General features: G+C 43.6%; 1 protein-coding gene across 6 annotated transcripts in view; it reads right to left on the reverse strand.

The window, feature by feature from the left end:
• Positions 1–17626: 17626 nt before the first annotated feature.
• The window catches only part of COPB1 (COPI coat complex subunit beta 1), a 38734-nt gene continuing 32339 nt past the window's right edge, over positions 17627–24021 (reverse strand). For 4 of the 6 annotated variants that reach the window (XM_054725119.1, XM_054725122.1, XM_028159794.2 and 1 more), the window contains 2 exons: positions 23295–23450; positions 22324–22662 (listed from right to left, as the gene is read on the reverse strand). In XM_054725119.1, the coding sequence (XP_054581094.1) occupies positions 22603–22662; positions 23295–23450 (216 nt within the window). In that variant the 3' untranslated portion in view covers positions 22324–22602. The other 2 variants (XM_054725120.1, XM_054725121.1) reach the window with 2 other exon arrangements.

Raw genomic sequence — 24021 nt, forward strand, 5'->3', positions numbered from 1 at the left:
GGTCAGTCTGGGGAGACAATGCTCCACTGTACTTCTGCATATCTTGTACCAACTTTGTTCTAGACAATCTTTTCAAGGATGTTTGTACAGCAAAGAGTCTTGGAAGACAGAGAAAGTGTCTTTCTCCATAGCAGAGGGCAGATTTGTACCCTAATCCATCTAATAAAGATAATGTCTTTGTCTGGGGCAAAGGTTGGGTAGGTTTACTTGCCACTTCCAGCTTTTAACCATAGACTATGAATATCAAAGTTGATTTCAGGGTGTTTTCTCATGTGAGATCCAAACACAAACTTAATTAGTTATAGTTATGGCATTGTGTTCCAGGAAATGCTTGTTCCGGGAGTTAGGGGTGGTGTACAAAGATGGAAAGAACTATTTAGTGTGAATAAGGTAAGCGTTGGAGGAAAGAACTTCAAAATAGAGAAATATACTGCACAGCAGGCCATGGTCTGATAGAGGCTCCTTGGTGTTCAAGACAATGGCTAACTTGGCTGAGGGAGCCACAGCTTCCTGTCCTTTGGAGATGGTATGAAGATAGGAGTTTGCCGATAACGGAGATGAGCTCTTGATTGAGAAGAGAAACCACAGAGCTATTGCCCTACTGTCATTCAAACAAAGGAGACAAACCCACACACAGGGCTTGAGACTGGAGATGGGGAGGACTGGTGATGGACTCAACAACCTGGAGATGGAATTGCCAAAGACAGAAAATAGATACAGCACATTAGCTTTATTATTTTTTATTAAAAATATAAAAGTAATTCATGCTTACTGTAAAAAAAAAATGAATAGTACAAGAGAATATAAAGTGGTAAATAGAAACCATCTTCCTGCCAATCTCACTCCTCAGAGTAAAGCAATAATTTCTTGCCTTGCCCCAACCCTGCCCATTCCCCCAAGTCCTTTGCCAAGAGGTAACCATCCTTGTTCTTTCTTTTGGCATTTATATATCTCTGTTTTCCCTAAATAATATGTTCTTATTGCTATCTTTGACTAACCCATTTTAAACATAATATAGTTACATCTTTTTATGTAGATTAGGATTTAGCTCTTTTACATCCCCATCCCTTCTGTTTCTTCTCCCCCACGCTCCCGATAGAACTAATTTGGGCTAAATCAGTATTCAGCGTTTACATTATGACCCCTATGCAAATGTTATTTACAGCTGACCATTGAAGCATATCAAAATTATATTTCTCTTTCTACCTTTGTTTTTCCTAAAGTTAACAGTCGTCTTGATTTTTCATTTGGCAAATATTCTTTGCAATAATTACCTACAGGTAACTCTTCTAACACTTTCCAATAATCTTTCACTATAGTTTTCTCTGTGGTCAATGGCATCAGGTAATCTGTCAGTTCCAATGTTTCTCTTAAACACATTCCTCTTGTGGACCTTCGTTTTCATGCTGTAACTGTTTGTACTTGAGCCCTCCTGGGACTTTCCTTCCCTGTCATTCTGAGAAAAATGTCCCCGCCTTGTCCTGAATTGAAGTCCTCGTTGACTAGAATTTTTATCTTCCTTTCTTAGGTTATGCCCTTATTTGAGAGATCACATATACCAGTGTTTTCATCAGTTTTAGCCTGGTGATAGTCCATAATATAAATCTTTTGAGTCACCTTGCTCTTATCAGAATTGGTTGCCCTTTATACCTGGTGCAAAGCTGTGATCCTAGGATTTATCTTCACTGCCACCTTCCAGGTGCTCTTCGTCTTCTTTCCTTGTTGAGACTTCTGTTTTCTTGGTTTGTTTCCTTATTTCGGTGAGAAAGAGTGCATGTCAGATGTGGTATGTCTATAAAATGTCTTTATTCTATCCTAAAGATGTACATTTAGATCATTTCCAAAATTTTACTATTATAAGCAAACCTTATACAAGCATCCTTGCACACATATCTAAATTATTTGTAAGGAGGAAACAAAACTGAAGCATGTGACAGATACAGGAAACAGAAGGAGGAGGAGCTCAGCAAGCCCCTCTTAGGTAAAGGGTAAGCTGTATAAAGGGGAATAGAAGCTAAAGCTGGAAAAATAGGTTATGGCTAAATTGTTGAGTGTCTCAAATGTCAGTTTAATAAACTTAGATTGGAAAGCCATAGAGTCTTTTTCAATGGGAGTTCGACTTGATTACAGCCATTGATTCTACTTTGATGGAACAAGAAAAAAGTCCTATTACCTCCAAAACATAGTAGGAGGAAAGCCAAAAGCTGCTAGTATCATAACAGCCAGAAGAGAGGCTTCAAGAAGAGAATAGACAACTATGTCACATGATACAGAGAAATCAAATTAGATAATTTAGCAATAAAGAATTGTGGTGGCATTTGATTGAGTAAACTGTCAATGGAGAGGAGGAATCTGAGGGCTAAAAACTATGTCAGAAATAATATAATTCTTCTGGAGGTGAGGAAGTAGAGATAGTAAATGCGGTAGTTAGATAGGCTATGCTGTAGGAACAAACCATCCCTAAATTTCGGTGACTTAGAGCAAACATTTCTTTCTTTCCTACATTCTAGGCTCTACACAGTCACTTAAGAGCTCAGAGCAATGGAGGCTCCATCATCTTGAAGTTGTAAGTTTTAGGAGACAAAACTCCCTCTACAGTTGCCTCCGTAATTAAAGAACTCATTGGAAGGTCACTTGCCAGCTACTCTATGTTTTGGTCCAAAGTGAGATACTAGTTGCCTAGGCCTGCCTAAGTAGGAAGCAAGTCAAAGGAGCTGGAAAATGTGGGGGGTATATGGAATATTGGTGAGTACCACCATTTTTGACATAGGGAGAATAGACTATATATAATCTACACTAATAAAAGAGAAAGATGCAAATTGACCATACCTTTGTGACACCCACCAGCCAATCAGGAGCGAGTATGCAAATTAACCCAACAAAGATGGCGGGTTAATTTGCATACACAGGCACTGAATGGCCAGGGCAGAGCAGGACACTTGTGTTTCCATGGCAATGACGCAGGCGTTCTGTACTGCCCCAGCAACTCTGGGCCTCGAGACAGCATGGGAAGGCAGAAAGGCAGCTCCGGCCAGAACGAAGGTGGTGCTGGCAGCCAGGGTAAGGAAGGCCCATTCTTGCAGGAATCTTCATGCATCAGACCTCTAGTTTGTTATAAAGGGAAGAAGAGATAGGGTGACAGATAAGGTAATATCTAGGGTGACAGGAGGTTAGTGGGTTTTGCTTTTCTAACTGAAAGAGAATTGAGTTTGCTTCAGGACAAGGAGTAAACAAGCAATAGAGCATAGTTATTGGTCCTGGAGAATGTAGCGGGGGGAGTGATGGGCCTCAGAAAAGAGACCTGACCCTATTTCTCTGAGATTGGCAAGAAGAAGGTGAAGGGCATGCAGTCAGCTAAATTTGTTGGTGTAGAAGCAGGAAACTGAGGAAGTTCACACCTGATATTTTCAGTTTCCTACGAAGTAGGAAGCAAGTCAATTGCCAAAATTGGTGGTAGTGATGGTAGTGGTGGTGGCAGTGGGAGGAATCAAAAGTAGATAATGGGCCTTTTTTGGAGTTTGGAGAAGGTTCTCAAATCTATCTCCACTAAGCCACCAGCCTTGGAGTAGACAATTACAACAGTTTCTATCTGATTTACCTACCTCCAATTCAACACACTACAAATGAGTTGACCTCTTTTAAAAGACAAGGCAAACCAGACAATGTCATTCTCTGCATAAAACCCGAAGGATTCAAAATCCTTAAAATGACCCAAAGATCTGGTTCACCTTGACTTCTTCAGCCTTGCCTTCAAACCCCTCCATACACAAGGCCCACTTTCATTTCCTTCCTCTTTCCTGTCTCAGGGCCTTCACACTCTTCCCTTTACACGGAGAGACCTTTCATTCCACTTCTACTTCCACTTAGCTTATTTGAGCCCTTCCTTTAGGCCAGAAATTAAATGTCACTTTCTCAGGAAGGCCTTCCCTGGCCCTTCAGACTAGGGCATGTCTTCCTCTGGTATACTTTTATAATACTTGGAGTTTTTCCCTTTGCAGCACTCTTCTTGACCATAATGATATATTTCTGTATTAGTGGACAAGGTCTCTCTCCTCTGCTAGACTATAATTCTATGAAGGCAGGGAATGTATCTGTTGTCTGTTTTTGTCTACCGTCTACTGTTTTCTCTTTAAGCACACTTCCTGGCATATAATGGATGGTAAGTAAATATTTGCCAAATGAATGAATGGACTAATCGGTTTTGTTAGTTAATTAATTCATATCTATTGTGAAGAGATGACCACAGCTGCATTAGAGCCAATTTGCATGGTTGTGCTCAGGAGCCCAAGCATAGGAGTGAAGAAGGTAGATGAGTGGGCTGATACAGAGTTTACATGTTTAAGAATAGGTGTGGTAGAAATAGGATAATGCTGGTTTTCATGCTGTACTACAAGGTCAAGGGAGAATAGGGAAGGAAGCAAAATATGTAGGGGAGTGATGGACTTCGGAGAAAACAGTGAGGCCAAAGGCCAGGAGGTCAAGGAGAAGGTATGATAGGAGTCGAAGAGTGAGAGTTAGGAAGCTAGGAGATTACAGGCAGGGGTTTAATACACTAGAATTTAAGCTCTCTAAAGTGGAGTGCCAGGTCTTGAGAAGCTCCAGGGTATGACGATGGCTGTGAGGTGGTTGGTTATTGTTACCAACATTGTGGAACAAGGAGGCCAGGGTGTTTTAAAAGCTTTGCAAAATGAAGTCGCCTGGGTGATGGCAGGACTTGAAGCAGAGAAGACTTGAGGGACTGGGTTGGTCAGAAGTCAACCACTACAAAGAAAGCATAGAAGATGGCATGAGCCTCAAAGACAGCCCCTCACCTCCATCATTTCTTCCTTTCCTGTGTCACTTATTCAAGGGTCATGGTCCCAGGACAGAAGGTCTGATTGACTGAGGTGGATGGCATAAGCCTCAAAGGAGAAGTAAATTTTGCAGGTAATAGGAGTGTAGTGGTAGGTTAATGTCAATGTGGAATGCCAAGAATGCCAATGGAGGCCCCTGTGAGCAGCTCTCCCAGGAAACCACACTCGAATGACATTGCCATACTTGAATGAGGCTGCTGGAGAATTCCCCACCGTACCCCCTTCACCCCTATTTCCTTCAATAACTTTGAGGAAAAAACAGATTATATCTAGTTCCCTTTTTCCTCATTCCTTTAGGATTCCAAATGCTGATGATTCTGTCCTCACTTTTTCAAAGGGCATTGGTGGGGACCCACCTCATTCCTGGATACTTGGTGATCCAGGATTGGGCCCTAGTTTATTGAATAGGCAACAGTAAAAAAACAAACAAACCATGGTATACCAATTTTATAGATGAAGACACTGGAAGTAAGAGGTGAGGGGCTTAGAGTGGAGGAGCCCTCTTGGAGAGGCACCAAAAACTGAGGCTGGATTGTAGTCTAAGGCAAGAGAATAATGACAGTCAAAGTTAGGCTGTCCAGCATACATTTCCCTATCCTAATAGCAGCCTCACTTCTGCACCATTATATGCAGTCTTCCTCCCACTACCAGTCACTGAAGGGCTACAGAGTTTTAACCTGTGGATTTAAAAGAAACAGCAGAAGTTCTTTCGCTACTGAGACTAGTCCCATGCCAAGCCTACAGTACACGCTTAGCAAATGTGACTTGTTTCACCATTGACGGTTACTTATTATCTGTGTGATGTTAGGCAACTCACTTAACAGTCTTTGCCTCAGAAACAACATGTGCAAAATTATCAGTGTTCTTAACATCTATGAACTGTCATAATTATCATAATTATTATTTTATTAGTACTTGAAACAGTGAATGGGTTGAAGCAATTGTGGTATATCATCAGCATGACAAATTATTTAAAATAACATATAAGCAGACATTGACTTGTTGATATAGAAGTTTATGTCATTGAATAAAGTCACATTATGACATTTAGATTAAAAATATATATAAATGAATACATGTCTGAAATTATATAACCCCAAAATAACAAATATTTATCTCTGGTGGTGAGATTGTAAATAACTTTTTAATTTTATTTTTGCCTTTCTTCATTTTCTATCTTGATAAGCAGGCAGTACTTAGTAATTAATTTTTAAGTTAAAAAAGGCCATCAGGTAGTGGAAAATCAAAGACTCTGAGTTGATTTCTGTCAGGGGCAAATTCAGTGGGGGAGGGCAAGGCAGCCAGGTTCCTGGCAATAGAGATGGAGTTAGAATGTTAGTCAGAGCATACTTCTGGATGAAATACTTCTGGTTTAAAGGAAGGTCCTATACAGTGGCTAGATAGGGATCCAACCCCCCAGGGATGCTGGAGGCCAGAGCTCAGAGAGTAATTTTTATCTGTCCCCTGCTTATTTACTGCATCTTCTACCACTTTATCCCTTTGTCACACACAAAAAAGAGAAAAAAATCCCATTTTGTTCTTCAAATATGCCAAACTCATTTTCACCTCATTCCTTGACAACCCTTTCTAAGTTACCCGCCACCTACCCATTAGCCTATTTATTTCCTGGATAGCACTCATCCACTCTGAAAATATCTTATTTGATTGTTGTCACAAAAATGAAAGCTCATGAGTGCCAAGATTTTGTCTGTCCTGTTTGTCATACACATGCTGTGAGAAGAATAGGGCTTGCACAAACTAGGAGCTCAAAAACAAAACCACTGATTTAATGCAAAAGCAGAACTCATCATCAGAGAAAATGTTAAAATGGGAAACAGAGACAGAAACCCAGTTGTGCTACTTGGACCCAGCAGCATAGAGGGTTGGCAATTGTGAGTTCACCTTTTGGGGGTGGATTCAGTCGGGAATATAAGGGCATACATACTATTTCAAGTGGATTTTTCCTTTGCGAACAGTTATCTCACACACACACACACACACACACACACACACACACACACACAAATGTGATGTCATTTCCAGGGGAATATGACACAGTCTGTATGCATGAATTTATTAGAAGTCTGGGCTAAATTAGGACTTCCTGAATTATGTGAAAAGTGATGAGACTTGTGGCTTTCCAGAAAAACTTGACACAAATTGTGCACTAAAGCAATTCCATGGAATGATATTTGATAGTATAAATGGTCACTTAGTTTAAGATATTTTGGCCTAAGATTATGACAGCTGAACATTTCTGATACACACCAAAATCCCTGGTATGTAGCTATTAACTCTGCTTTCCTGGGACACAAGGAAGCAGATAACTAGAATTCTATACCAAACATGTGAACAAGTGAAAAAAAAAAGGAAAAAAAAAAAAGGAAGGGGTGGAGTAAGAAACAGTTGAAATTAACTTTTATTTAGCACCTTTTACATGCCACACACAAACAAGTCATGAATGTTCTCATTTAATAACACTGCAAGACAGGCATTATTTTCATTTTCCAGATGAAAATAATAAGGTTGAAACAGAGTAACTTAATGAAGATCATAGTTAATAAATTACAGGGGTAAAGCTGATTCCAGGTTTATCTGACTTCAAAGCCTGTACACTTTTCTACCATACTTGCTTTCTTAACATTTCTGGAAACCCCCTTGATGAAATGTATTGCTCATCTTTAAAAAAAAGAAAGAAAGAAAGGCAATGATATGGCTGAAAAGAAGACAGGAAGTAACAGGGGAAAACTAATCCACAAACTATGTGGTTGAATCACTGAAATTGCTGATACTTGATTTTTTTTTTTTTTAGCTATAAAAGAGGCAATTTCATATCATTCAACCTCATGGTATTTGTTTTATGGATAAAGATCACTATGACACACCTTTACATTTCATTGCCATTTCAGTAACCCCTTAAGACAGGAGGGGGAAAGATAACTGTTCCCATTTCATACATGAGGAAAGACAGATTTGGTAACCCTACCTGCTTATCTGAGCATCATCTGCCCTTTGAGAAACCTGTAGCTTTTTTTATAAACAAATTTTAATTGATTTTTAGAGAGACAGGAAAGGAGAGGGATAGAGATAGAAACATCAATGAGAGAGAAACATCATGATTGGCTGCCTCCTGCACACCCCCTACTAGGCATGGAGCCCGAAACCTGGGCATGTGCTCTGACCGGGAATTGAACCTCTTAATTCATGGGTCAATGTTCAACCACTGAATCACACTGGCCGGGCAACCTGTAACATTTTTTTATTTAATTTTTTTTGGTAATTATTCATATTTTATTTACCAGTATACTTTAGCCTCCCCACTAGATTAAACTTGAAAGGCACCAGGGACTCTGTTTTATCTCCAGATTGTATCTCCCGATCTTTCATAGTCGCTGGCACACAGTAAATACTCAATAACTATTGGTTTAATCAGTCCATCATCCTGCAAAAGAACTTTTCATAAAGTCCTTTAATTTATTTACTATATTCTAATGAATCTAAGTGGAACACTGCATTGAATTCTCTGGATTTTGAGCCAGATACTGATATCACTATCTATACTTGGTTGTTTTTGTTGTTTGTTTTTTCAGCTTTTATTTACCTATATTTTTAATATATTTTATTGATTTTTTTACAGAGAGGAAGGGAGAGGGATAGAGAGCTAGAAACATCGATGAGAGAGAAACATCAATCAGCCACCTCCTGCACACCCCCCACTGGGGATGTGTCCACAACCAAGGTACATGCCCTTGACCGGAATCGAACCTGGGACCCTTCAGTCCGCAGGCCGATGCTCTATCCACTGAGCCAAACCGGTTATGGCTGTTTGTTTGTTTTTTAATTTAAATTCTTTATTGTTGCACTGGCTGGTTTGGCTCAGTGAATAGAGCATCAGGCTGCAGACTGAAGGGTCCCAGGTTCCATTCTGGTCAAGGGCACATGCCTGGGTTGCAGACTCGATCCCCAGTAGGGGTAGTGCAGGAGGTAGCAGATCAACGATTCTCTCTCATCATTGATGTTTCTATCTCTCTCACCCCTGTCCTTTCCTCTCTGAAATAAATAAAAAAAAAATATATATATATTAAAAATAAATTATTTATTGTTCACCCCCAAACCTGTAACATTTTTAAGGCTCCTCCCTGTCCTCTACTTCCTGCTCCCACCATGTATCTGCCCCCTGCTCCCCGCCCCCCCCCGCCCCCGAATCCCACTTGCATGCATGCTGTCAAAACAATTCTTTCTTTCTTTTTTTTTAATCCCCACAGAGGACATGCTTAGAGAGAAGAAGGGAGAGACAGAGACATTGAACTGGAAAACTTTCGGTGCACAAGACAACACTCAACCAACTGAGCCACTCTGGCCAGGCTCAAAACAATTCTTGAATTTGACTTCTACAGCAGGCTCCTAACTGGTTTCCCACACCTTCAATCTAGTCTTCAAAATGTAGCCAGAGGTTTTTCTAAATGTAAATTTCATTGTTTCACTTATCTGCTAAAATTCCTTAGTAGTTCTTCATTCCCACAAGATAAAGTTCAGGTGCCCCAGCCTTTCTTTCATGATCCCAACCCTCGTCTATTGTTTCCAGCCTCACCATCTGCATTGCTCCCCAGCACATCCTATGCTGAGTAGAACCCACCTCTCTTGTGCCACACACCGGTGACTATACCTGCACTGTTCTATGTCTGCAATTGCTTCTCCATCCCTTCTCCCTATATCTTATCTGACATTCAGTGGGCATATTCATGCTTTTCAAGGCTTAGTTCAAACGTCACCTCTTTGTGAAACCTTGCCTGACTTTCTTCTGATAGTCACCATTTTTCTGTACTCTCGCAGAAGCTGGTACATTTTTCTGAGACTTATTAAATAGTACTCTGATTAGGTGTTTATGTGCTCTTCAAATACCCATCAAACTGTATTTTATCCTTAGTAACTTCAGGACATAGCACAGCACTAGACCTAGAGCAGGTATTATCAGGCAGAAAGGGTTCTAGAAAGTCCCAACTTGTGCCTTAGGTTAGGGAATAAGGGAGGAGTCTTTTTTTTTTTTTTTTTTTTTTTTAATTTCTTTATTGATTAAGGTGTCACATATTTGTCCTCATCCCCCCATTCCCATCCCACCCCTCTCCCCACGCATGCCCCAATCCCCTGTTGAACTTAACCGTTGGATAGGCTTATATGCATGCATACAGGTCCTTTGGTTGAACTCTCCCCCTCCCCCCACCCTCCCCCTACCCTCCCCTATCCTCCCTCTGAGGCCCGATAGTCCGATCGATGCCTCCTTGCTTCTGGTTCTGTTCTTGTTCCTCAGTCTATGTTGTTCATCATTTCCCCTAGATGAGCGAGATCATATGTCACTGGATATATACTAATAAGAACTAAATGTGAGACGAGCAATAATAGTTATGCTGACAGGCAAATGAATCAATCTGTAGCGAGCTTCCCCCTGGACCAACAGTTCTTTTGAGACCCAATTTCAATGTCCAGTAGTTCCTTATGTGTACATGTCAGCACTGACCCCTCAGCTCTGGATGGTGGACAAATGGTGGTAATGGAGGTCCGACTCCCTCTGGTTTGGTCTCGGCCGAACCCAGGGGCACGGCGTCACCCGGACTAAGGGGCACGTGGCCTCACCCATACCCAAGGGGCGCGTGGTCTCACCCGGGCCTGGGACCCAGCCTCACCCGGATGGATCCAGGGGCGCACGGCCTCACCCGGACCCAGGATCTGGCTTCACCCGTACCCAGGGACGCTTGGCCTCTCCCAGACCCCGGGGCACGTGGCCTCACCCGGGCTTAGTTGCACAAGGCCTCACCTGGTTCCAGGGACACATGGTCTCTCCCGGACCCAGGGACGCTTGGCCTCTCCCAGACCCAGGGCCACTTGGGCTCACCCGGGCCTAGGTGCACGAGGCCTCATCCGGATCCAGGGACGCATGGTCTCACCCGGACCCAGGGACGCTTAGCCTCTCCCAGACCCAGGGGCACGTGGCCTCACCCGGGCCTAGGTGCACGAGGCCTCATCCGGCTCCAGGGACACATGGTCGCACCCGGACCCAGGGACGCTTGGCCTCTCCCAGACCCAGGGCCACTTGGGCTCACCCGGGCCTAGGTGTACGAGGCCTCACCCGGATCCAGGGACACATGGTCTCACCCGGACCCAGGGACGCTTGGCCTCTCCCAGACCCAGGGGCACGTGGCCTCACCCGGGCCTAGGTGCACGAGGCCTCACCCGGATCCAGGGACACATGGTCTCACCCGGACCCAGGGATGCTTGGCCTCTCCCAGACCCAGGGCCACTTGGGCTCACCCGGGCCTAGGTGCACGCGGCCTCACCCGGATCCAGGGACACATGGTCTCACCCGGACCGAGGGACGCTTGGCCTCTCCCAGACCCAGGGCCACTTGGGCTCATCCGGGCCTAGGTGCACGAGGCCTCACCCGGATCCTAGGACACATGGTCTCACCCGGACCCAGGGACGCTTGGCCTCTCCCAGACCCAGGGCCACTTGGGCTCACCCGGGCCTAAGTGCACGAGGCCTCACCCGGATCCAGGGACACATGGTCTCACCCGGATCCAGGGACGCTTGGCCTCTCCCAGACCCAGGGCCACTTGGGCTCACCCGGGCCTAGGTGCACGAGGCCTCACCCGGATCCTGGGACACATGGTCTCACCCGGACCCAGGGACGCTTGGCCTCTCCCAGACCCAGGGCCACTTGGGCTCACCCGGGCCTAGGTGCACGAGGCCTCATCCGGATCCAGGGACGCATGGTCTCACCCGGACCCAGGGACGCTTGGCCTCTCCCAGACCCAGGGGCACGTGGCCTCACCCGGGCCTAGGTGCACGAGGCCTCATCCGGCTCCAGGGACACATGGTCGCACCCGGACCCAGGGACGCTTGGCCTCTCCCAGACCCAGGGCCACTTGGGCTCACCCGGGTCTAGGCGCACGAGGCCTCACCCGGATCCAGGGACACACGGTCTCCCCCGGACCCAGGGACGCCTGGCCTCCCCCAGACCCAGGGGCACGTGGCCTCACCCGGGCCTAGGCGCACGAGGCCTCACCCGGATCCAGGGACACACGGTCTCCCCCGGACCCAGGGACGCCTGGCCTCCCCCAGACCCAGGGGCACGTGGCCTCACCCGGGCCTAGGCGCACGAGGCCTCACCCGGATCCAGGGACACACGGTCTCACCTGGACCCAGGGACGCCTGGCCTCCCCCAGACCCAGGGGCACGCGGCCCCACCCGGGCCTAGGTGCACGCGGCCCCACCCGGATCCAGGGACACATGGTCTCGCCCGGACCTAGGGGTGCGTGGCCTCTCTCAGACCCAGGGGCACGTGGCCTCACCTGGACCTAGGTGCACGAAGCCACCCGGACCCAGGGGCGCGTTACCTCTCTCAGACCCCTGGTCGCGTGGTCTCACCCGGATCCAGGGGCTCACGGCCTCACCCGTACTCGGGACCCAGCCTTACCCGGATCCAGGGGCCCACGGCCTCACCCGGACCCAGGGTTCAGATTCGCCCGGACCCAGGGGCACATGGCCTCACCTGAACCCGGAATCCAGCTTCACCTGGACCCAGGGGCGCGTGGCCTCACCCAAACCCAGGGGCGTGAGGCCTCACCTAGACCCAGAGGCGTGTGACCACATCTGAGCCCAGAGGCTCGCAGGCTCGCCTGGACTCGGGTCTCAGCGGGGTTTCGTCTTCTTGATCCCAATTCCTGTTGGTCAATTCCCTCTCAGCAATTCCTTCGGTCATTTTCTCAGAGCTCCAGGGCGGCTGCCGCAGAACTCGTTGGGCGGCGGGCTCGGCAAGGCTCCGGTGTGCCCGGTGCCCGGCGGTGGGCTGGTCCGGTGTCGCTGCGTCGGCCCTTGGGTCTGCAACGGTGGCCAGTCGCTGAGCGTGCGCACCTGGCCACTTCGGGGCATTGAGATTCTTGAAGGACTCGGAGGTCAGCAAGCACGGAGTCTCCCACCCCATGTCTCCCAGGGGCTCGTCTGTCCATGCTCGGCAGCGAGTGGAGCCGTCCCCTCAGCCGGAGACCGCCGGGGGAACTGCGCCGAGCACGTTCCAGGCCACCATTGTGTCGCCTGAGCCATAGTTCTTAAAGTGTGGACTTTGGGTCACCGGCATCAGCATCATCCTGCGTACCCCTCTCTTTTATTCTAGTTGTAGAGCATCTGCTCAGCCAGCCCCCCGGTCTTTCTGGCTGGTGTCTGCTCTGCTCTCCCGTCGTAGTCTCAATATTGTTGTGGTAGGCAACGATCAGGCTGCCGCCCTATGTCTCCATCTTGGTCCTCCTTTGTACAGTTAAGTCTTGATTGTTGTTGGTGTCACTGGGAGGAATTGTCCTCCAGGCCAATTGGCCGTGAGGACCCTCTTTGTCTATATAGGAAGAGTTGCTGTGCAGGAGACATGTTTGTGGGCCGGGTCTTGATGCAGCAATGCCTTGGCGCTCACTGAGTCTGCCTCTAGAATGCCTCCCTTATGCAAGTGATTGAAATCTGGTGTCATCTCCCACCAACCACTAGATGCCCTCGTTTCTGGGTCTCCAATGTAGTGTGGGTCAGCCACTACCTGAGGCACTCAGCAGGAAAAAGCTTCTGCTCAGCTTGGCTGGGGCGGAGCTACAGGGTGGAGCCTACAACCTTGGCTTCCTGTCAGCCCCGCCCTATGAGGCTCCTGTGTCTGTGTCCCTCCGTATTCCTTGCAAACACCTCTGAGAGAAACGCGCCCTGGAGTTTCGCCCACTGCCAAACAGTCCAGTCCCTCCCCTAATGAATCTGGACTCCCAGATTCTCGCCTGGAACTGGGTTTCAGTGTAGTTGGAACTGGGTCTCAGCGCAGTCTGGCGTCCCTGTCTCCTTCCCAGCAGGGCCACCCAGTGGCGCAGGCAAAAGTCCGTCCTCTGCGCACCTTCCAGTGCGCGCGTCTGGAGCCGCCGCTTCTCTGTGCCTCCGCCACCACAGCCCAAATTCATTCCCCCAGCGTGCGCCTGGCTTCCCAGGGTTTCGCCCGGAACTGGGGTTCAGTGCAGTCGGAACTGGGGTTCAGCACGGTCCTGAGCTTATGTCTCCTTCCCGCTAGGGCAGTTCAGTGGCGCAGGCAACAGTCCGTCCTTTGCGCCCCTTCCCGTGCGCGCCTCTGGAGCTCTGCCTTCCCCCGCTCCTCTGTGCCTGCGCCCCACAGCCCAGATTCATTCCCCCAGCCTGCGCCTGGCTTCCCAGGGTTTCGCCCGGAACTGGCGCTCAGTGCAGTCGGAGCCGGCGCTTAGCGCACTCCGGAGCCTTTATCTCCTTCCTGCCAGTGAACGCCGGCCAGGCCGTCAGCCGCCCCTTCCTCTCCGGCTCCATCCTCCCCGCAGGCGCGCGTGCTCGTGTCTCCGCCAGTTTCTCCATACCTCAGGCTTTTACGGCTCCCCCGATTGTCCCCATGGCCTTCTCCTTCCCCCCAGCTGTGGGCATTTCAGTCCGCCAGCTCTCCTGTGGTTCTGGACGATGTCCGTTCTGACCTCTAGTTGTGCCTTTGAAATTGTTGTGCCCGGCTGCAGGTTAGGTGTTTCACCTATGCCGCCATCTTGGTTTCCAAGGGAGGAGTCTTAATTACAGGTTGAGTGCCCAAAAACCAGGCCCCACTCTCCCAGGGCTTTTCCAGAAGTCATTATATTGAAGAAATAATCCAGGGATTACCTGAACTTAGAGTTGTACTTTCATTACCAAGGGTTATTTTCATTAAAGTAAGTAGTGCCTATGAGTGTATGATCTGTACAAATTACATAAGAATATTTGGATTTTATATTTTGCACACCTAGTCCAGGAGTGGAAAACCTAGAAATCAAGTTGGCCTTTGCTGCCTATGATAATTACACATTTAATTCAATTTGACAAACAAGGAACAATTTACTAGCAGAAAATATATGTATATAATATAAAGCCACCAGGAATACACATGGCCACGAAGACCAGGTATTAGACCAAGAATATTCAGCTGGCCAAATATTCCCAGAATGCGTCTTTATAACCTTTTAAATTTGGCAGCAGGTATTAATGCATCAAAAACATTTACAGAGAAGAAACATACAATTGAGAAAATTCTATCTACCAACTTTTATTGGACCTGGGAAAAAGACCACCAAGGTTTGATTTTAGCTGTGGGAACACATCGGTCTAGTTTGTGGAATCCCAGTGTACCAGCAGATAGTTTGAAACCCACACTCCTTACAGTCATACCTTTACTCAAAGCATGAGTAACAAAGTACAGGGTTGTTTAAAAAAAAAAAAAGTGAAACAACTTCATAGAAAGAGAAACATTTTGATTATGATTCATTAAATTCACTTTTTAATGTAGTGGGGCTTTAAGAAATGGTTTGGGTAGCTTAGTAGAATTCAGTAATTTTCCCAGACATACGCCTTGAGCCACAAGGCATTTCCCCACTGTCCTGGCTGAAATCCTGGGCAGTAGATTCAGGACCCACCCTGTTATAAGAGAATGCAGTGCTTACTTAGGGGAGGATGCCAGCCAGCAATCTGGGTGGGCCCAGAAGCTGGTGTTTCAGCAACTTAGAAGCCCAAGAGATCAATATCACAGATCTAAAAATCACTAGAGCTGAAATCAGGAACTGTGGCCAATGAAATATCTCAGCCACACCAGTAATCTATGAGGATAGACAGCACTTATTTTCAAGATGTTCTAGTGATATAACTGGTATATTTTGATTTTTTAATTCACTTGGAGAGACAATCTATCTATAACATATCCTGATTCATCTTAATGTAAGAGGCACTCTTATAGAATGATGTCTTTTTTCCCACCTAACATTATTTCATGGGCACAGGTCCACAGTGTAATTTAATCCACACCGTTATCTTTATAGCTACATTTTTTATTCATTTGGTCACTCAGTATTTATTGAGCATCTAGTATTTGCTGGGTACTTTGATACACACACACACACACACACTATATATATATACACACACAGAATACCATTTGGATTGATACTCATTTTGGGTTGTCATAATCATTTCAATTTTCATTATTAAAATATTTGGACTTTTTTCTTTTGTTAAGTATGTCTTCCAAAATGGTATCACTAGGGAAGAGCCTGAACAGGTCAAGGATTTGTATAGCTACTGTTGCATGTGGTCAAGAGGAAACATAGGCTTTAATTTTAGAATTACATGTGAAATTTATGGTTAAGCCACTGCAGTAGACCAGAATAAAGATGACAAGAGTCCAAACCAGGGCAATCTTAGTAGGAGTAGCAAAAAAAGTTTAGAAAAATACTTGGAAGAAAATGGAACTTGGCGTCTGATGAGATATAGGGGTTAGGGTAGAGTTAAGGGTGACTACAGGATTTCTAGCCTATGTGACCACACAGAGAATACAGCAGAGGAACAAATTTGAGGGGCATGGTAAAGGTGCATTTCATGCTGATTAAAAATTTTGTTCTCTATGTTTTTATTTTATTTTTTTATTTTAGAGAGGGAGGAAGGGAAAGAGAGAAACATCAATGTGAGAGATACATCTATCAGTTGCCTCCCATATGCGCCCCAACTGGGGATCAAACCCACAACCTTGCCCTGACTGGTTTGGCTCAGTGGATAGAGCGTCGGCCTGCAGACTCAAGGGTCCTGGGTTCGATTCCGGTCAAGGGCATGTACCTTGGTTGCAGGCACATACCCAGTAGGGAGTGTGCAGGAGGCAACTGATCGATGTTTCTCTCTCATCGATGTTTCTAACTCTCTATCCCTCTCTCTTCCTCTCTGTAAAAAATCAATATATATTAAAAAAAAAACACACACAAAAAAATACTACAACCTAAGTATGTGCCCTGAGACCTTTTGGTGTATGGAACAACTTTATAACTGAGCCACATTGGCCAGGGCACTCATGCTGATTTTGAGGTATCTGTGGGGAATATCCAGGTGAAGATATTCCAGTTGATTATAAAGTTTGTTGAAAGGTAGCTGTAAAAATGGAAGGCCTTCAAGTATGAATTTCTTAAGCCAAAAACCCTGGAGGTCAGTTAACTGAATTATTTCATTTTGCAAATAAGGAGATAAGCCCAGACAGATACACCTATTTTCAGAAAGCTACTTAGAGAACTGAGGTTAAATTTAGGAAGAATCATTCAGGGCTGTTTCAGCCCACCAGACTGTATTTCATTTTTATATCTCGTTGGTTTTACATTTATTCAAAATACATAGTTTTCTCAGAATCCCACTTATACAGGGAACCCCAGATAAAAGGCAGAAATCCCATTTGCAGTTTTTTGTCACTGCATAACTGACTTCTTAGAGACCCTGCCATGCCAGAGAAAAGAAAAAGTGATCTGATTAATAGAAGTGACTTGATTAGAGTGAGCAACTCTAAATATCACATTGTTACTCTTACCTGGCTGCACTTATTTCTGTGCTCAATTGATAAAGAATCAGTCATTTGGTTGTCATTTTGAAAGGAAACAAAACCAGTATGTTCATCAGAGGCCATGAGGTAAATGGGTTGTGCAGTTACATGTAGCTGTGCTAACAGTAGTTGATAAAGCAAAAGTGTCAAGAGCTACTTTAAAAATTGACACGATAAACACTTTTACAAAGTCAAGGGCAATCATACCTCAAAGAGTTCTAGAGAAATGAAGTTTCTTTTAATTAAGTTACTGGTTTTAAAAACAAAGCATTCAAGTAACAGCATAAAATTAGGACCTAAATTCTTTTTTTAAAAAATATTTTTATTGATTTCAGAGAGGAAGGGAGGAGAGATAGAAACATCAATGAAGAGAGAGAATCATTGATTAGCTGCCTCCTGCATGTCCGCACTGGGGATTGAGCCCACAATCCAGGTATGTGCCCTTGACTGGAATCAAACCCGGGACCTTTCAGCCCACAGGCTGGCGCTCTATCCACTGAGCAAAACTGGCTAGGGCAGGACCTAAATTCTTAGGGAGGTATGAAGAGAACAGGTTTCCATTTTCTCTGTAAGGAAGGAAGGTGAATGGGAGAATTGGAGTGAAATTTATTATGTACCAAATAGTCATAATACATTATATTATTTCATCCCTCATATCACCTTTATGAAGCAAACATTATAAGCACTGTATAAATGTGGAAACGAGGCACAAAGGGAAGTGGTGGCAATGAGTGACTAGATACAAGGGCTTTAGTTTTAGGCATCCTGGCTTTATACCTGTTAAGCCTTAATTAATACTAAGTAACTTATCCTCTGTATATACTTACACACTGGATATACTTAACATTATTTGCTTGTCAGTACCTATTTTGAGGTATAATAATATTTGCCTCATAGAGTGATTGGGAGGATTATACATGACATGGAAAAAGCACTTAGTGTTATGCCTGCCATATATAAGCATTAAATAAATTAGCTATTTACCATCATCTAAGACCATGCAACAAGTAAGTGGCAGATAGAGATGTAGTATCTTAAAACAATGAGCAAGATACAAGACGCCTTAATGACCCAATTAATTAGGAGTCGTTTATTGCACGCGGCCCAGAGGGAGGTGTCTCTCCCAAATCTCTGAGCAACACATACAGGAAGTTTCCTGTATTAATACTTTTCGAGCTTCTTTGTTTGCAGATATTACAAAGAGCTCTGTGTGAGTTATTGTTACAGACAGTTGTAACCTTGAATACATAATTAGTTAGTACTTGCCATAAGAATATGGGAATTATTATCAGTATTAGTCTATATTAGTCTATTACATTGGATGGCTAGCTTGCAAGGTCAGACAGTTAAGTTTATTTTTTTCTATTATTTAAACTAAAAACAAAGTCATTTTATAGAATAAGAGACTGTCTTAAAGTGACAGAGTTTACAATGACAGAGTTTACAGGACTAGGGACTAACAATAGCAGAGAATTCAAACAGCAGTTTTATACAAGATGGAGGTTACTATGCTTCAGAGACTCCATGGTTTTTTTTATTCTGAACTGAACTTCTGCACTATAGCTAGCTAACTCTTTAAGCTCCTGAAATCTTAAGGGTGAAGAGTAGAGCTCAGGGAGCAAGACAGGTAACACTGATGATATACTAAGAGTTTTGGAGAGGGCAGTAGGCATGGAGCTGATAGACTAAATTCTACTTTGAGAAGAACATTTAGAACTGTTAAGAACAACCATAATTTAATTAATTTTTTAAAAAACTGTAATTTTAAAACTGAATCTTGATTTAAGGGGAAGGCTATAAATTATTAGCTAAGAATATTTATCAGTGTGGAAGGAGAAGGTCACCAGTAAAACTTAGCCAATACATAGCACAGATATTTCACATCTGATATTGAGGTTCTAAAAATACAGGTGTCCCCAGAATATATATATATATATACACACTTTGAATAATAATTCCAATGGGTTAAACCTGAAAAGAAACATCGATTGAGCTATCAGCTGTGTATACATTTTTGGGGGATACCCTGTATTTTGATTCTCTTGCCTTTTTAGAAATCCTGAAATGAGTTCTTTTGTCTCCTATGTTATTTATAAATCACAAAGTTTCTTGTAGCTAGCAAAATATCACTAATGTCAATCTTGCTAATAAATTTACCTTTTTTCTTATTCTGACAACTTTGAACACCATCACTTCTAATCCCCAAATAAAGCTGCATAGAGCTCCCTCTAGTGTCATGACAGCAAAATATAAGGGCCACTGATGTCTCATAAGACACAGGTAAATTCATTCAATACATTTATATATTACTACAGGCCCAGTGCATGAAATTCGTGCAATAGGCCTTCCTTCCCCTGGCTTCGCTCCCGGCCGCCCAGGAGCCTGCAAGTCCTTGCTCCTGGGCCACTCGGGGAGCCTGCAAGTCCTCGCTCCCGGCTGGAGCACCGCTCCTGTAGCTCCCTCCGCCACCCCCTCTCCCTCTCATAGTAGGCGTCCCGCCCCTCCCAGCCACTCCGCACCTGCATATGCAAATTAACCAGCACTGTTGGGTTAATTTGCATACTCACTTCTGATTGTCTGTTGGCATAACAGAGGTACGGTCAATTTACATGTTTGTCTATTATTAGGTAAGACTAGAGGCCCAGTGCACAAAATTCATGCACAGGTAGGGTCCCTAGGCCTGGGTGGTGATCAGGGCCCATTTGTGGGGCAACCAGCAGGGCGATTGGGGCCTCTGCTCGTACCCACCTTGGCCTGGCGCAGCCCACTCACCTGCTCCACCATCCTGCTGCAGTCCTGCTCTCGTCAGGCCCCATCAGGATGGCAGCATCTCCAATGCTGCCCCCTGCCAGCATCGCATAGCCGATGCCTGCCGTGTTCTGTGCCACCCCCTGGTGGTCAGTGCACGTCTAACTCCCAGTCGGTTGAACTCCCGCCCATGGGGACAATTTGCATATTAGCCTTTTATTATATAGGAGGATGCCCTCACTTGGTGTCAGATACTATGTTTATTCTCTTACCAGACATCATGGTCCTAATTATACAATATCTTCTAATGTGAGCAGCTACAATCTTTAGACGTGTATTATATCCTAAGAGAGCACAGTGTAAACAGCTTCTGTAAACAGTACTGCTATCCAATTCAGTTTACATTAGATGCACAAAGCTAATACAATGCTAATGAAGTAAACTGCTTAATGTAGTATAGATATCTGACAACTGTGTTAACTTCTTTCTTTGTTCTATTTATAAATTTAAGAAAATGGCAATGTGAGCCAATTCGATCCCAACAAAAATGGCCTGAATATGTTAGGCAGGCAATTTTCTTAGCGTTATCAACACATATTCTAGGACAGCAGTCACCAACCTTTCGGACCACCGGTTGGTGACCGCTGTTCTAGGACATAGAGAGGCATAATTTCTTGAGATCTTAAATGCAACACAAATTGTGAATACAAAAACCAAAATCTTTAACATGATGTCACTTTTATTGTCCTATATATTGTCATAGGTGTTCTATGAAAAAAGAATTCCCTAGTCAAGTGAGATTAAGATATGATGGGTTAAACCAAACTAATCTGAGTTCCTTCCTCAAGGACCTCTCAGAATTTGTAGTATGCTAATGTACACGGTGAATCCCCAGTATAGCACAGCATAAAGCTTTTCTCAAACTTACTTGACTATGGATCCTTTTTCTCCCAAAAGACCTAATGACATCAAGAAAGCTAAAGTTCAATGGAACAAACATCCTTTGGGAAATGACCTAATCCAAACAAAGCCACATCAGTTTCTCTGCTTTCATCATAAATCCCCAGACCTTGACTCAAAGTATCAAAATGACACTCTTCCACAATCCTAGTATCTTTCATTGGGTAGCCACTGACTTTGCTTTGAAATTTCAATGCTCTAGAGTCTCAAATGCCTGGTAATCCTCCAGTTCTGATTAAATAAGCAAGTGGCTTCAAAGTTTATGACTTCAAGGTATCAATCTCCTTTCCAATCCAAACAAATCATTCCATCCTCTCTCAGGTGCTGAAATAGGAGATGCTGCTTTCACTCCTTCACAGACCTTATCTATGGACTCACCCTGATCCTAAATGTAGCCTGAAGCCTAATTGGAAGACAAAGTATAATGGTTCAGAATTCGGCTCAGAAAAGCGTTTGGAATCATAATGGCAGCCTGTGTAGAGTGAGAAAAATGGAAGGAGTAAGGCGAGGAGAACAGCTTTTTGAATCCTCTGGAGATGAATTCATCCAGTGCAGCTTCAGTAACTGGCTGAACCAATTTAATCCCTAACAAATATTAAAGAACACCCAAAACTAAATGTGAATGAATAAAATCTATTTCCAAGGTAAATGTCTACTTTGGGTTATCTATTTTTTATTACAATTCAGGATAATTAGAATAGTATGTTTATTTCAGTCAGAATTCAAATGCTCTTTTAAACTTATGATGGGTCTGTCTTCTCAAGTTATTTGCTATTTTCTTCCTGAAGCTAAATTCCAGAGAAAAGTCCTTTATAATACAACTAGAGGCCCGATGCATGAAATTCATGCAAGAGTAGGTCTTCCTTCCCCTCGCTGCTGGCACCAGATTGCCTCTGGCACCTGGGACCCGGTTTTCACTCCAGCACCTGTGACCTGGTTTTCCCTGCGGCTGCTGGCAGGCACCGGAGACCTGGTTTTCCCTGCGGCCACTGGCAGGCACCAGGGACCCAGGCTTCCCTCCAGCCTCCAGCAGGCACCCAGGGCCTGGGCTTCCCTCGCAGTCCTGGCTTCATTCAGAAGGATGTCGGGTCTAATTAGCATATTATGCTTTTATTATTATAGATAAGGCATTTTTAGAGATATTGATGTCAGAATATTAAATAAGTAAAAATCAAGCAAGTAAATTAAGACCTGTCTCATTTCCTATCATTGGATTTGTAAATTATCTTAATGAAGTTCACATATACACAACTCAAAGTAAATTTATAATAGAAATTTATAACCCAACTAAATGAAATCAATCGCAATATGACTAAAATTATGTAATTGTATATTTATTTATAAAATAACAAAAGATTTAGAAATAGATCTGTTTATTGTGAAAATGGTCTTGGTGTATGTGAGAACATTATATACTTTGAAGACAGCATTCATAACTGTTAAGACAAAAGACAAACTATAATTTTAAACTCAATCTTGATTTAAGGGAAAGGCTATAAATTATTGGCTGGAATGCATTCAGCAAGAACTCAAGATTCTATATAACATAAAGCATGAAAGTACAAAAGATGTTGGAGTACAGTAAGCCCATACCTAAATTTTAACTATAAAGCTGCAAGGACTTTTTGTTTATTCTTATATACTATTTTTCTTCTGAGACAAGTTGATTTTATCTCCAAGACTTAAGGCCATTCCCTGTAAACAAGAACACAAAAATTTTTATAATTATTGAAACTATGTAAAACCAGTAGGTAATTCTATCTTAACAAGCCCCCATTCAATAACACCACATTCAACAATGAAATCAAGGAGTACAGATCAACAAAAACTTAGTTATTACATACTATTAGTGCTAGATTTATAAACAATCAGTAGATTTGTAGCTGAGATTTCAAAAACCTCTGAAGAACCCATTTCACAAATAACCCATAGGGATCAATCTGGTTTTAAGCAAATACCCAGAATGAAAGGCCCAAAAGGTGAGCCATTTTAATAAAACCTAAGTTGTATTTCTATTCAGAGAATACATTTGCACCTAATACACAAAACATTAGTATGACAGAGAAAATTACATATAGAAATAAGAAAAACTTAAAGTCTCCATCCTTTTGTTCAGAGATGAACTCAAAAAAAGCAATTGTTGCCTGGCCGGTGTGGCTCAGTAGTGAGCATCAACCTAAGAATCAAGAGATCACAGTTTGATTCCAGTCGGGGGCATTCAGAAGGCAGCCGTTCAATGATTCTCATCATTGATGTTTTCTATCTTTCTCCCTCTCTCTTCCTCTCTGAAATCAATAAAAATATATTTTTAAAACAGCAACTGTTACCTGACTTTTTGCACGAATTCTTATGTGGCCAGTAACAGGAGCCTCTGGTCCCTGTTGAATAGGCTTCTCAATGCTGACATTTGCAAGTGCATCTTCTCCAAATATGGAACGAGCATAGAGGTTGGCTGCCATAAAGCCACAGTAACCAGAAAGTGCCTGGAAATAATTTGTGATAAATTCACTACTTCACTATTTCTAAAGAACTTACACATAAGCAAGACCAAAGAGCACAGATAAATTATGTGGTAGTTATCATATGGTGGTGATTATAAGACTACATGAATTTGTCAAAATTCATGGCACTATACATGAAAACAGTGTGTATTTTACCATGTCTATATAAACCTGACTTTAAAGATATAGCACTTATACCAATTTGTATTTATACAGCCTCTATTTATAGTTGTTTTTCCTTCTACATCAGACCTTAAGCTCCATGAAGGAAGAGACTTAACTTTTTTTCATTATTGTATATCCAACAGCTCACAAAGTATTGGGCATATAATAGTTATTTGAATAGCTGTTGGACTCAGTAATATATTAATTAAATGGTACTTTTCTAGCAGCAAATAGCCTTTTACTGATAAAATTAATATTATTACATTAGCAGATATTCCTTAGAGCCTCCGCTTCATTTTTTCTTTCTAGTCTTTTTTTCATACATACACAAATAAGCAAAGTCTATCAACAATTCTGTACTTAAGCCGATATATTCTGACCGACAAGC

The sequence above is a fragment of the Eptesicus fuscus genome, chromosome 13 (assembly GCF_027574615.1).
Source record: "Eptesicus fuscus isolate TK198812 chromosome 13, DD_ASM_mEF_20220401, whole genome shotgun sequence".
In the NCBI taxonomy this organism is placed as follows: domain Eukaryota; kingdom Metazoa; phylum Chordata; class Mammalia; order Chiroptera; family Vespertilionidae; genus Eptesicus; species Eptesicus fuscus.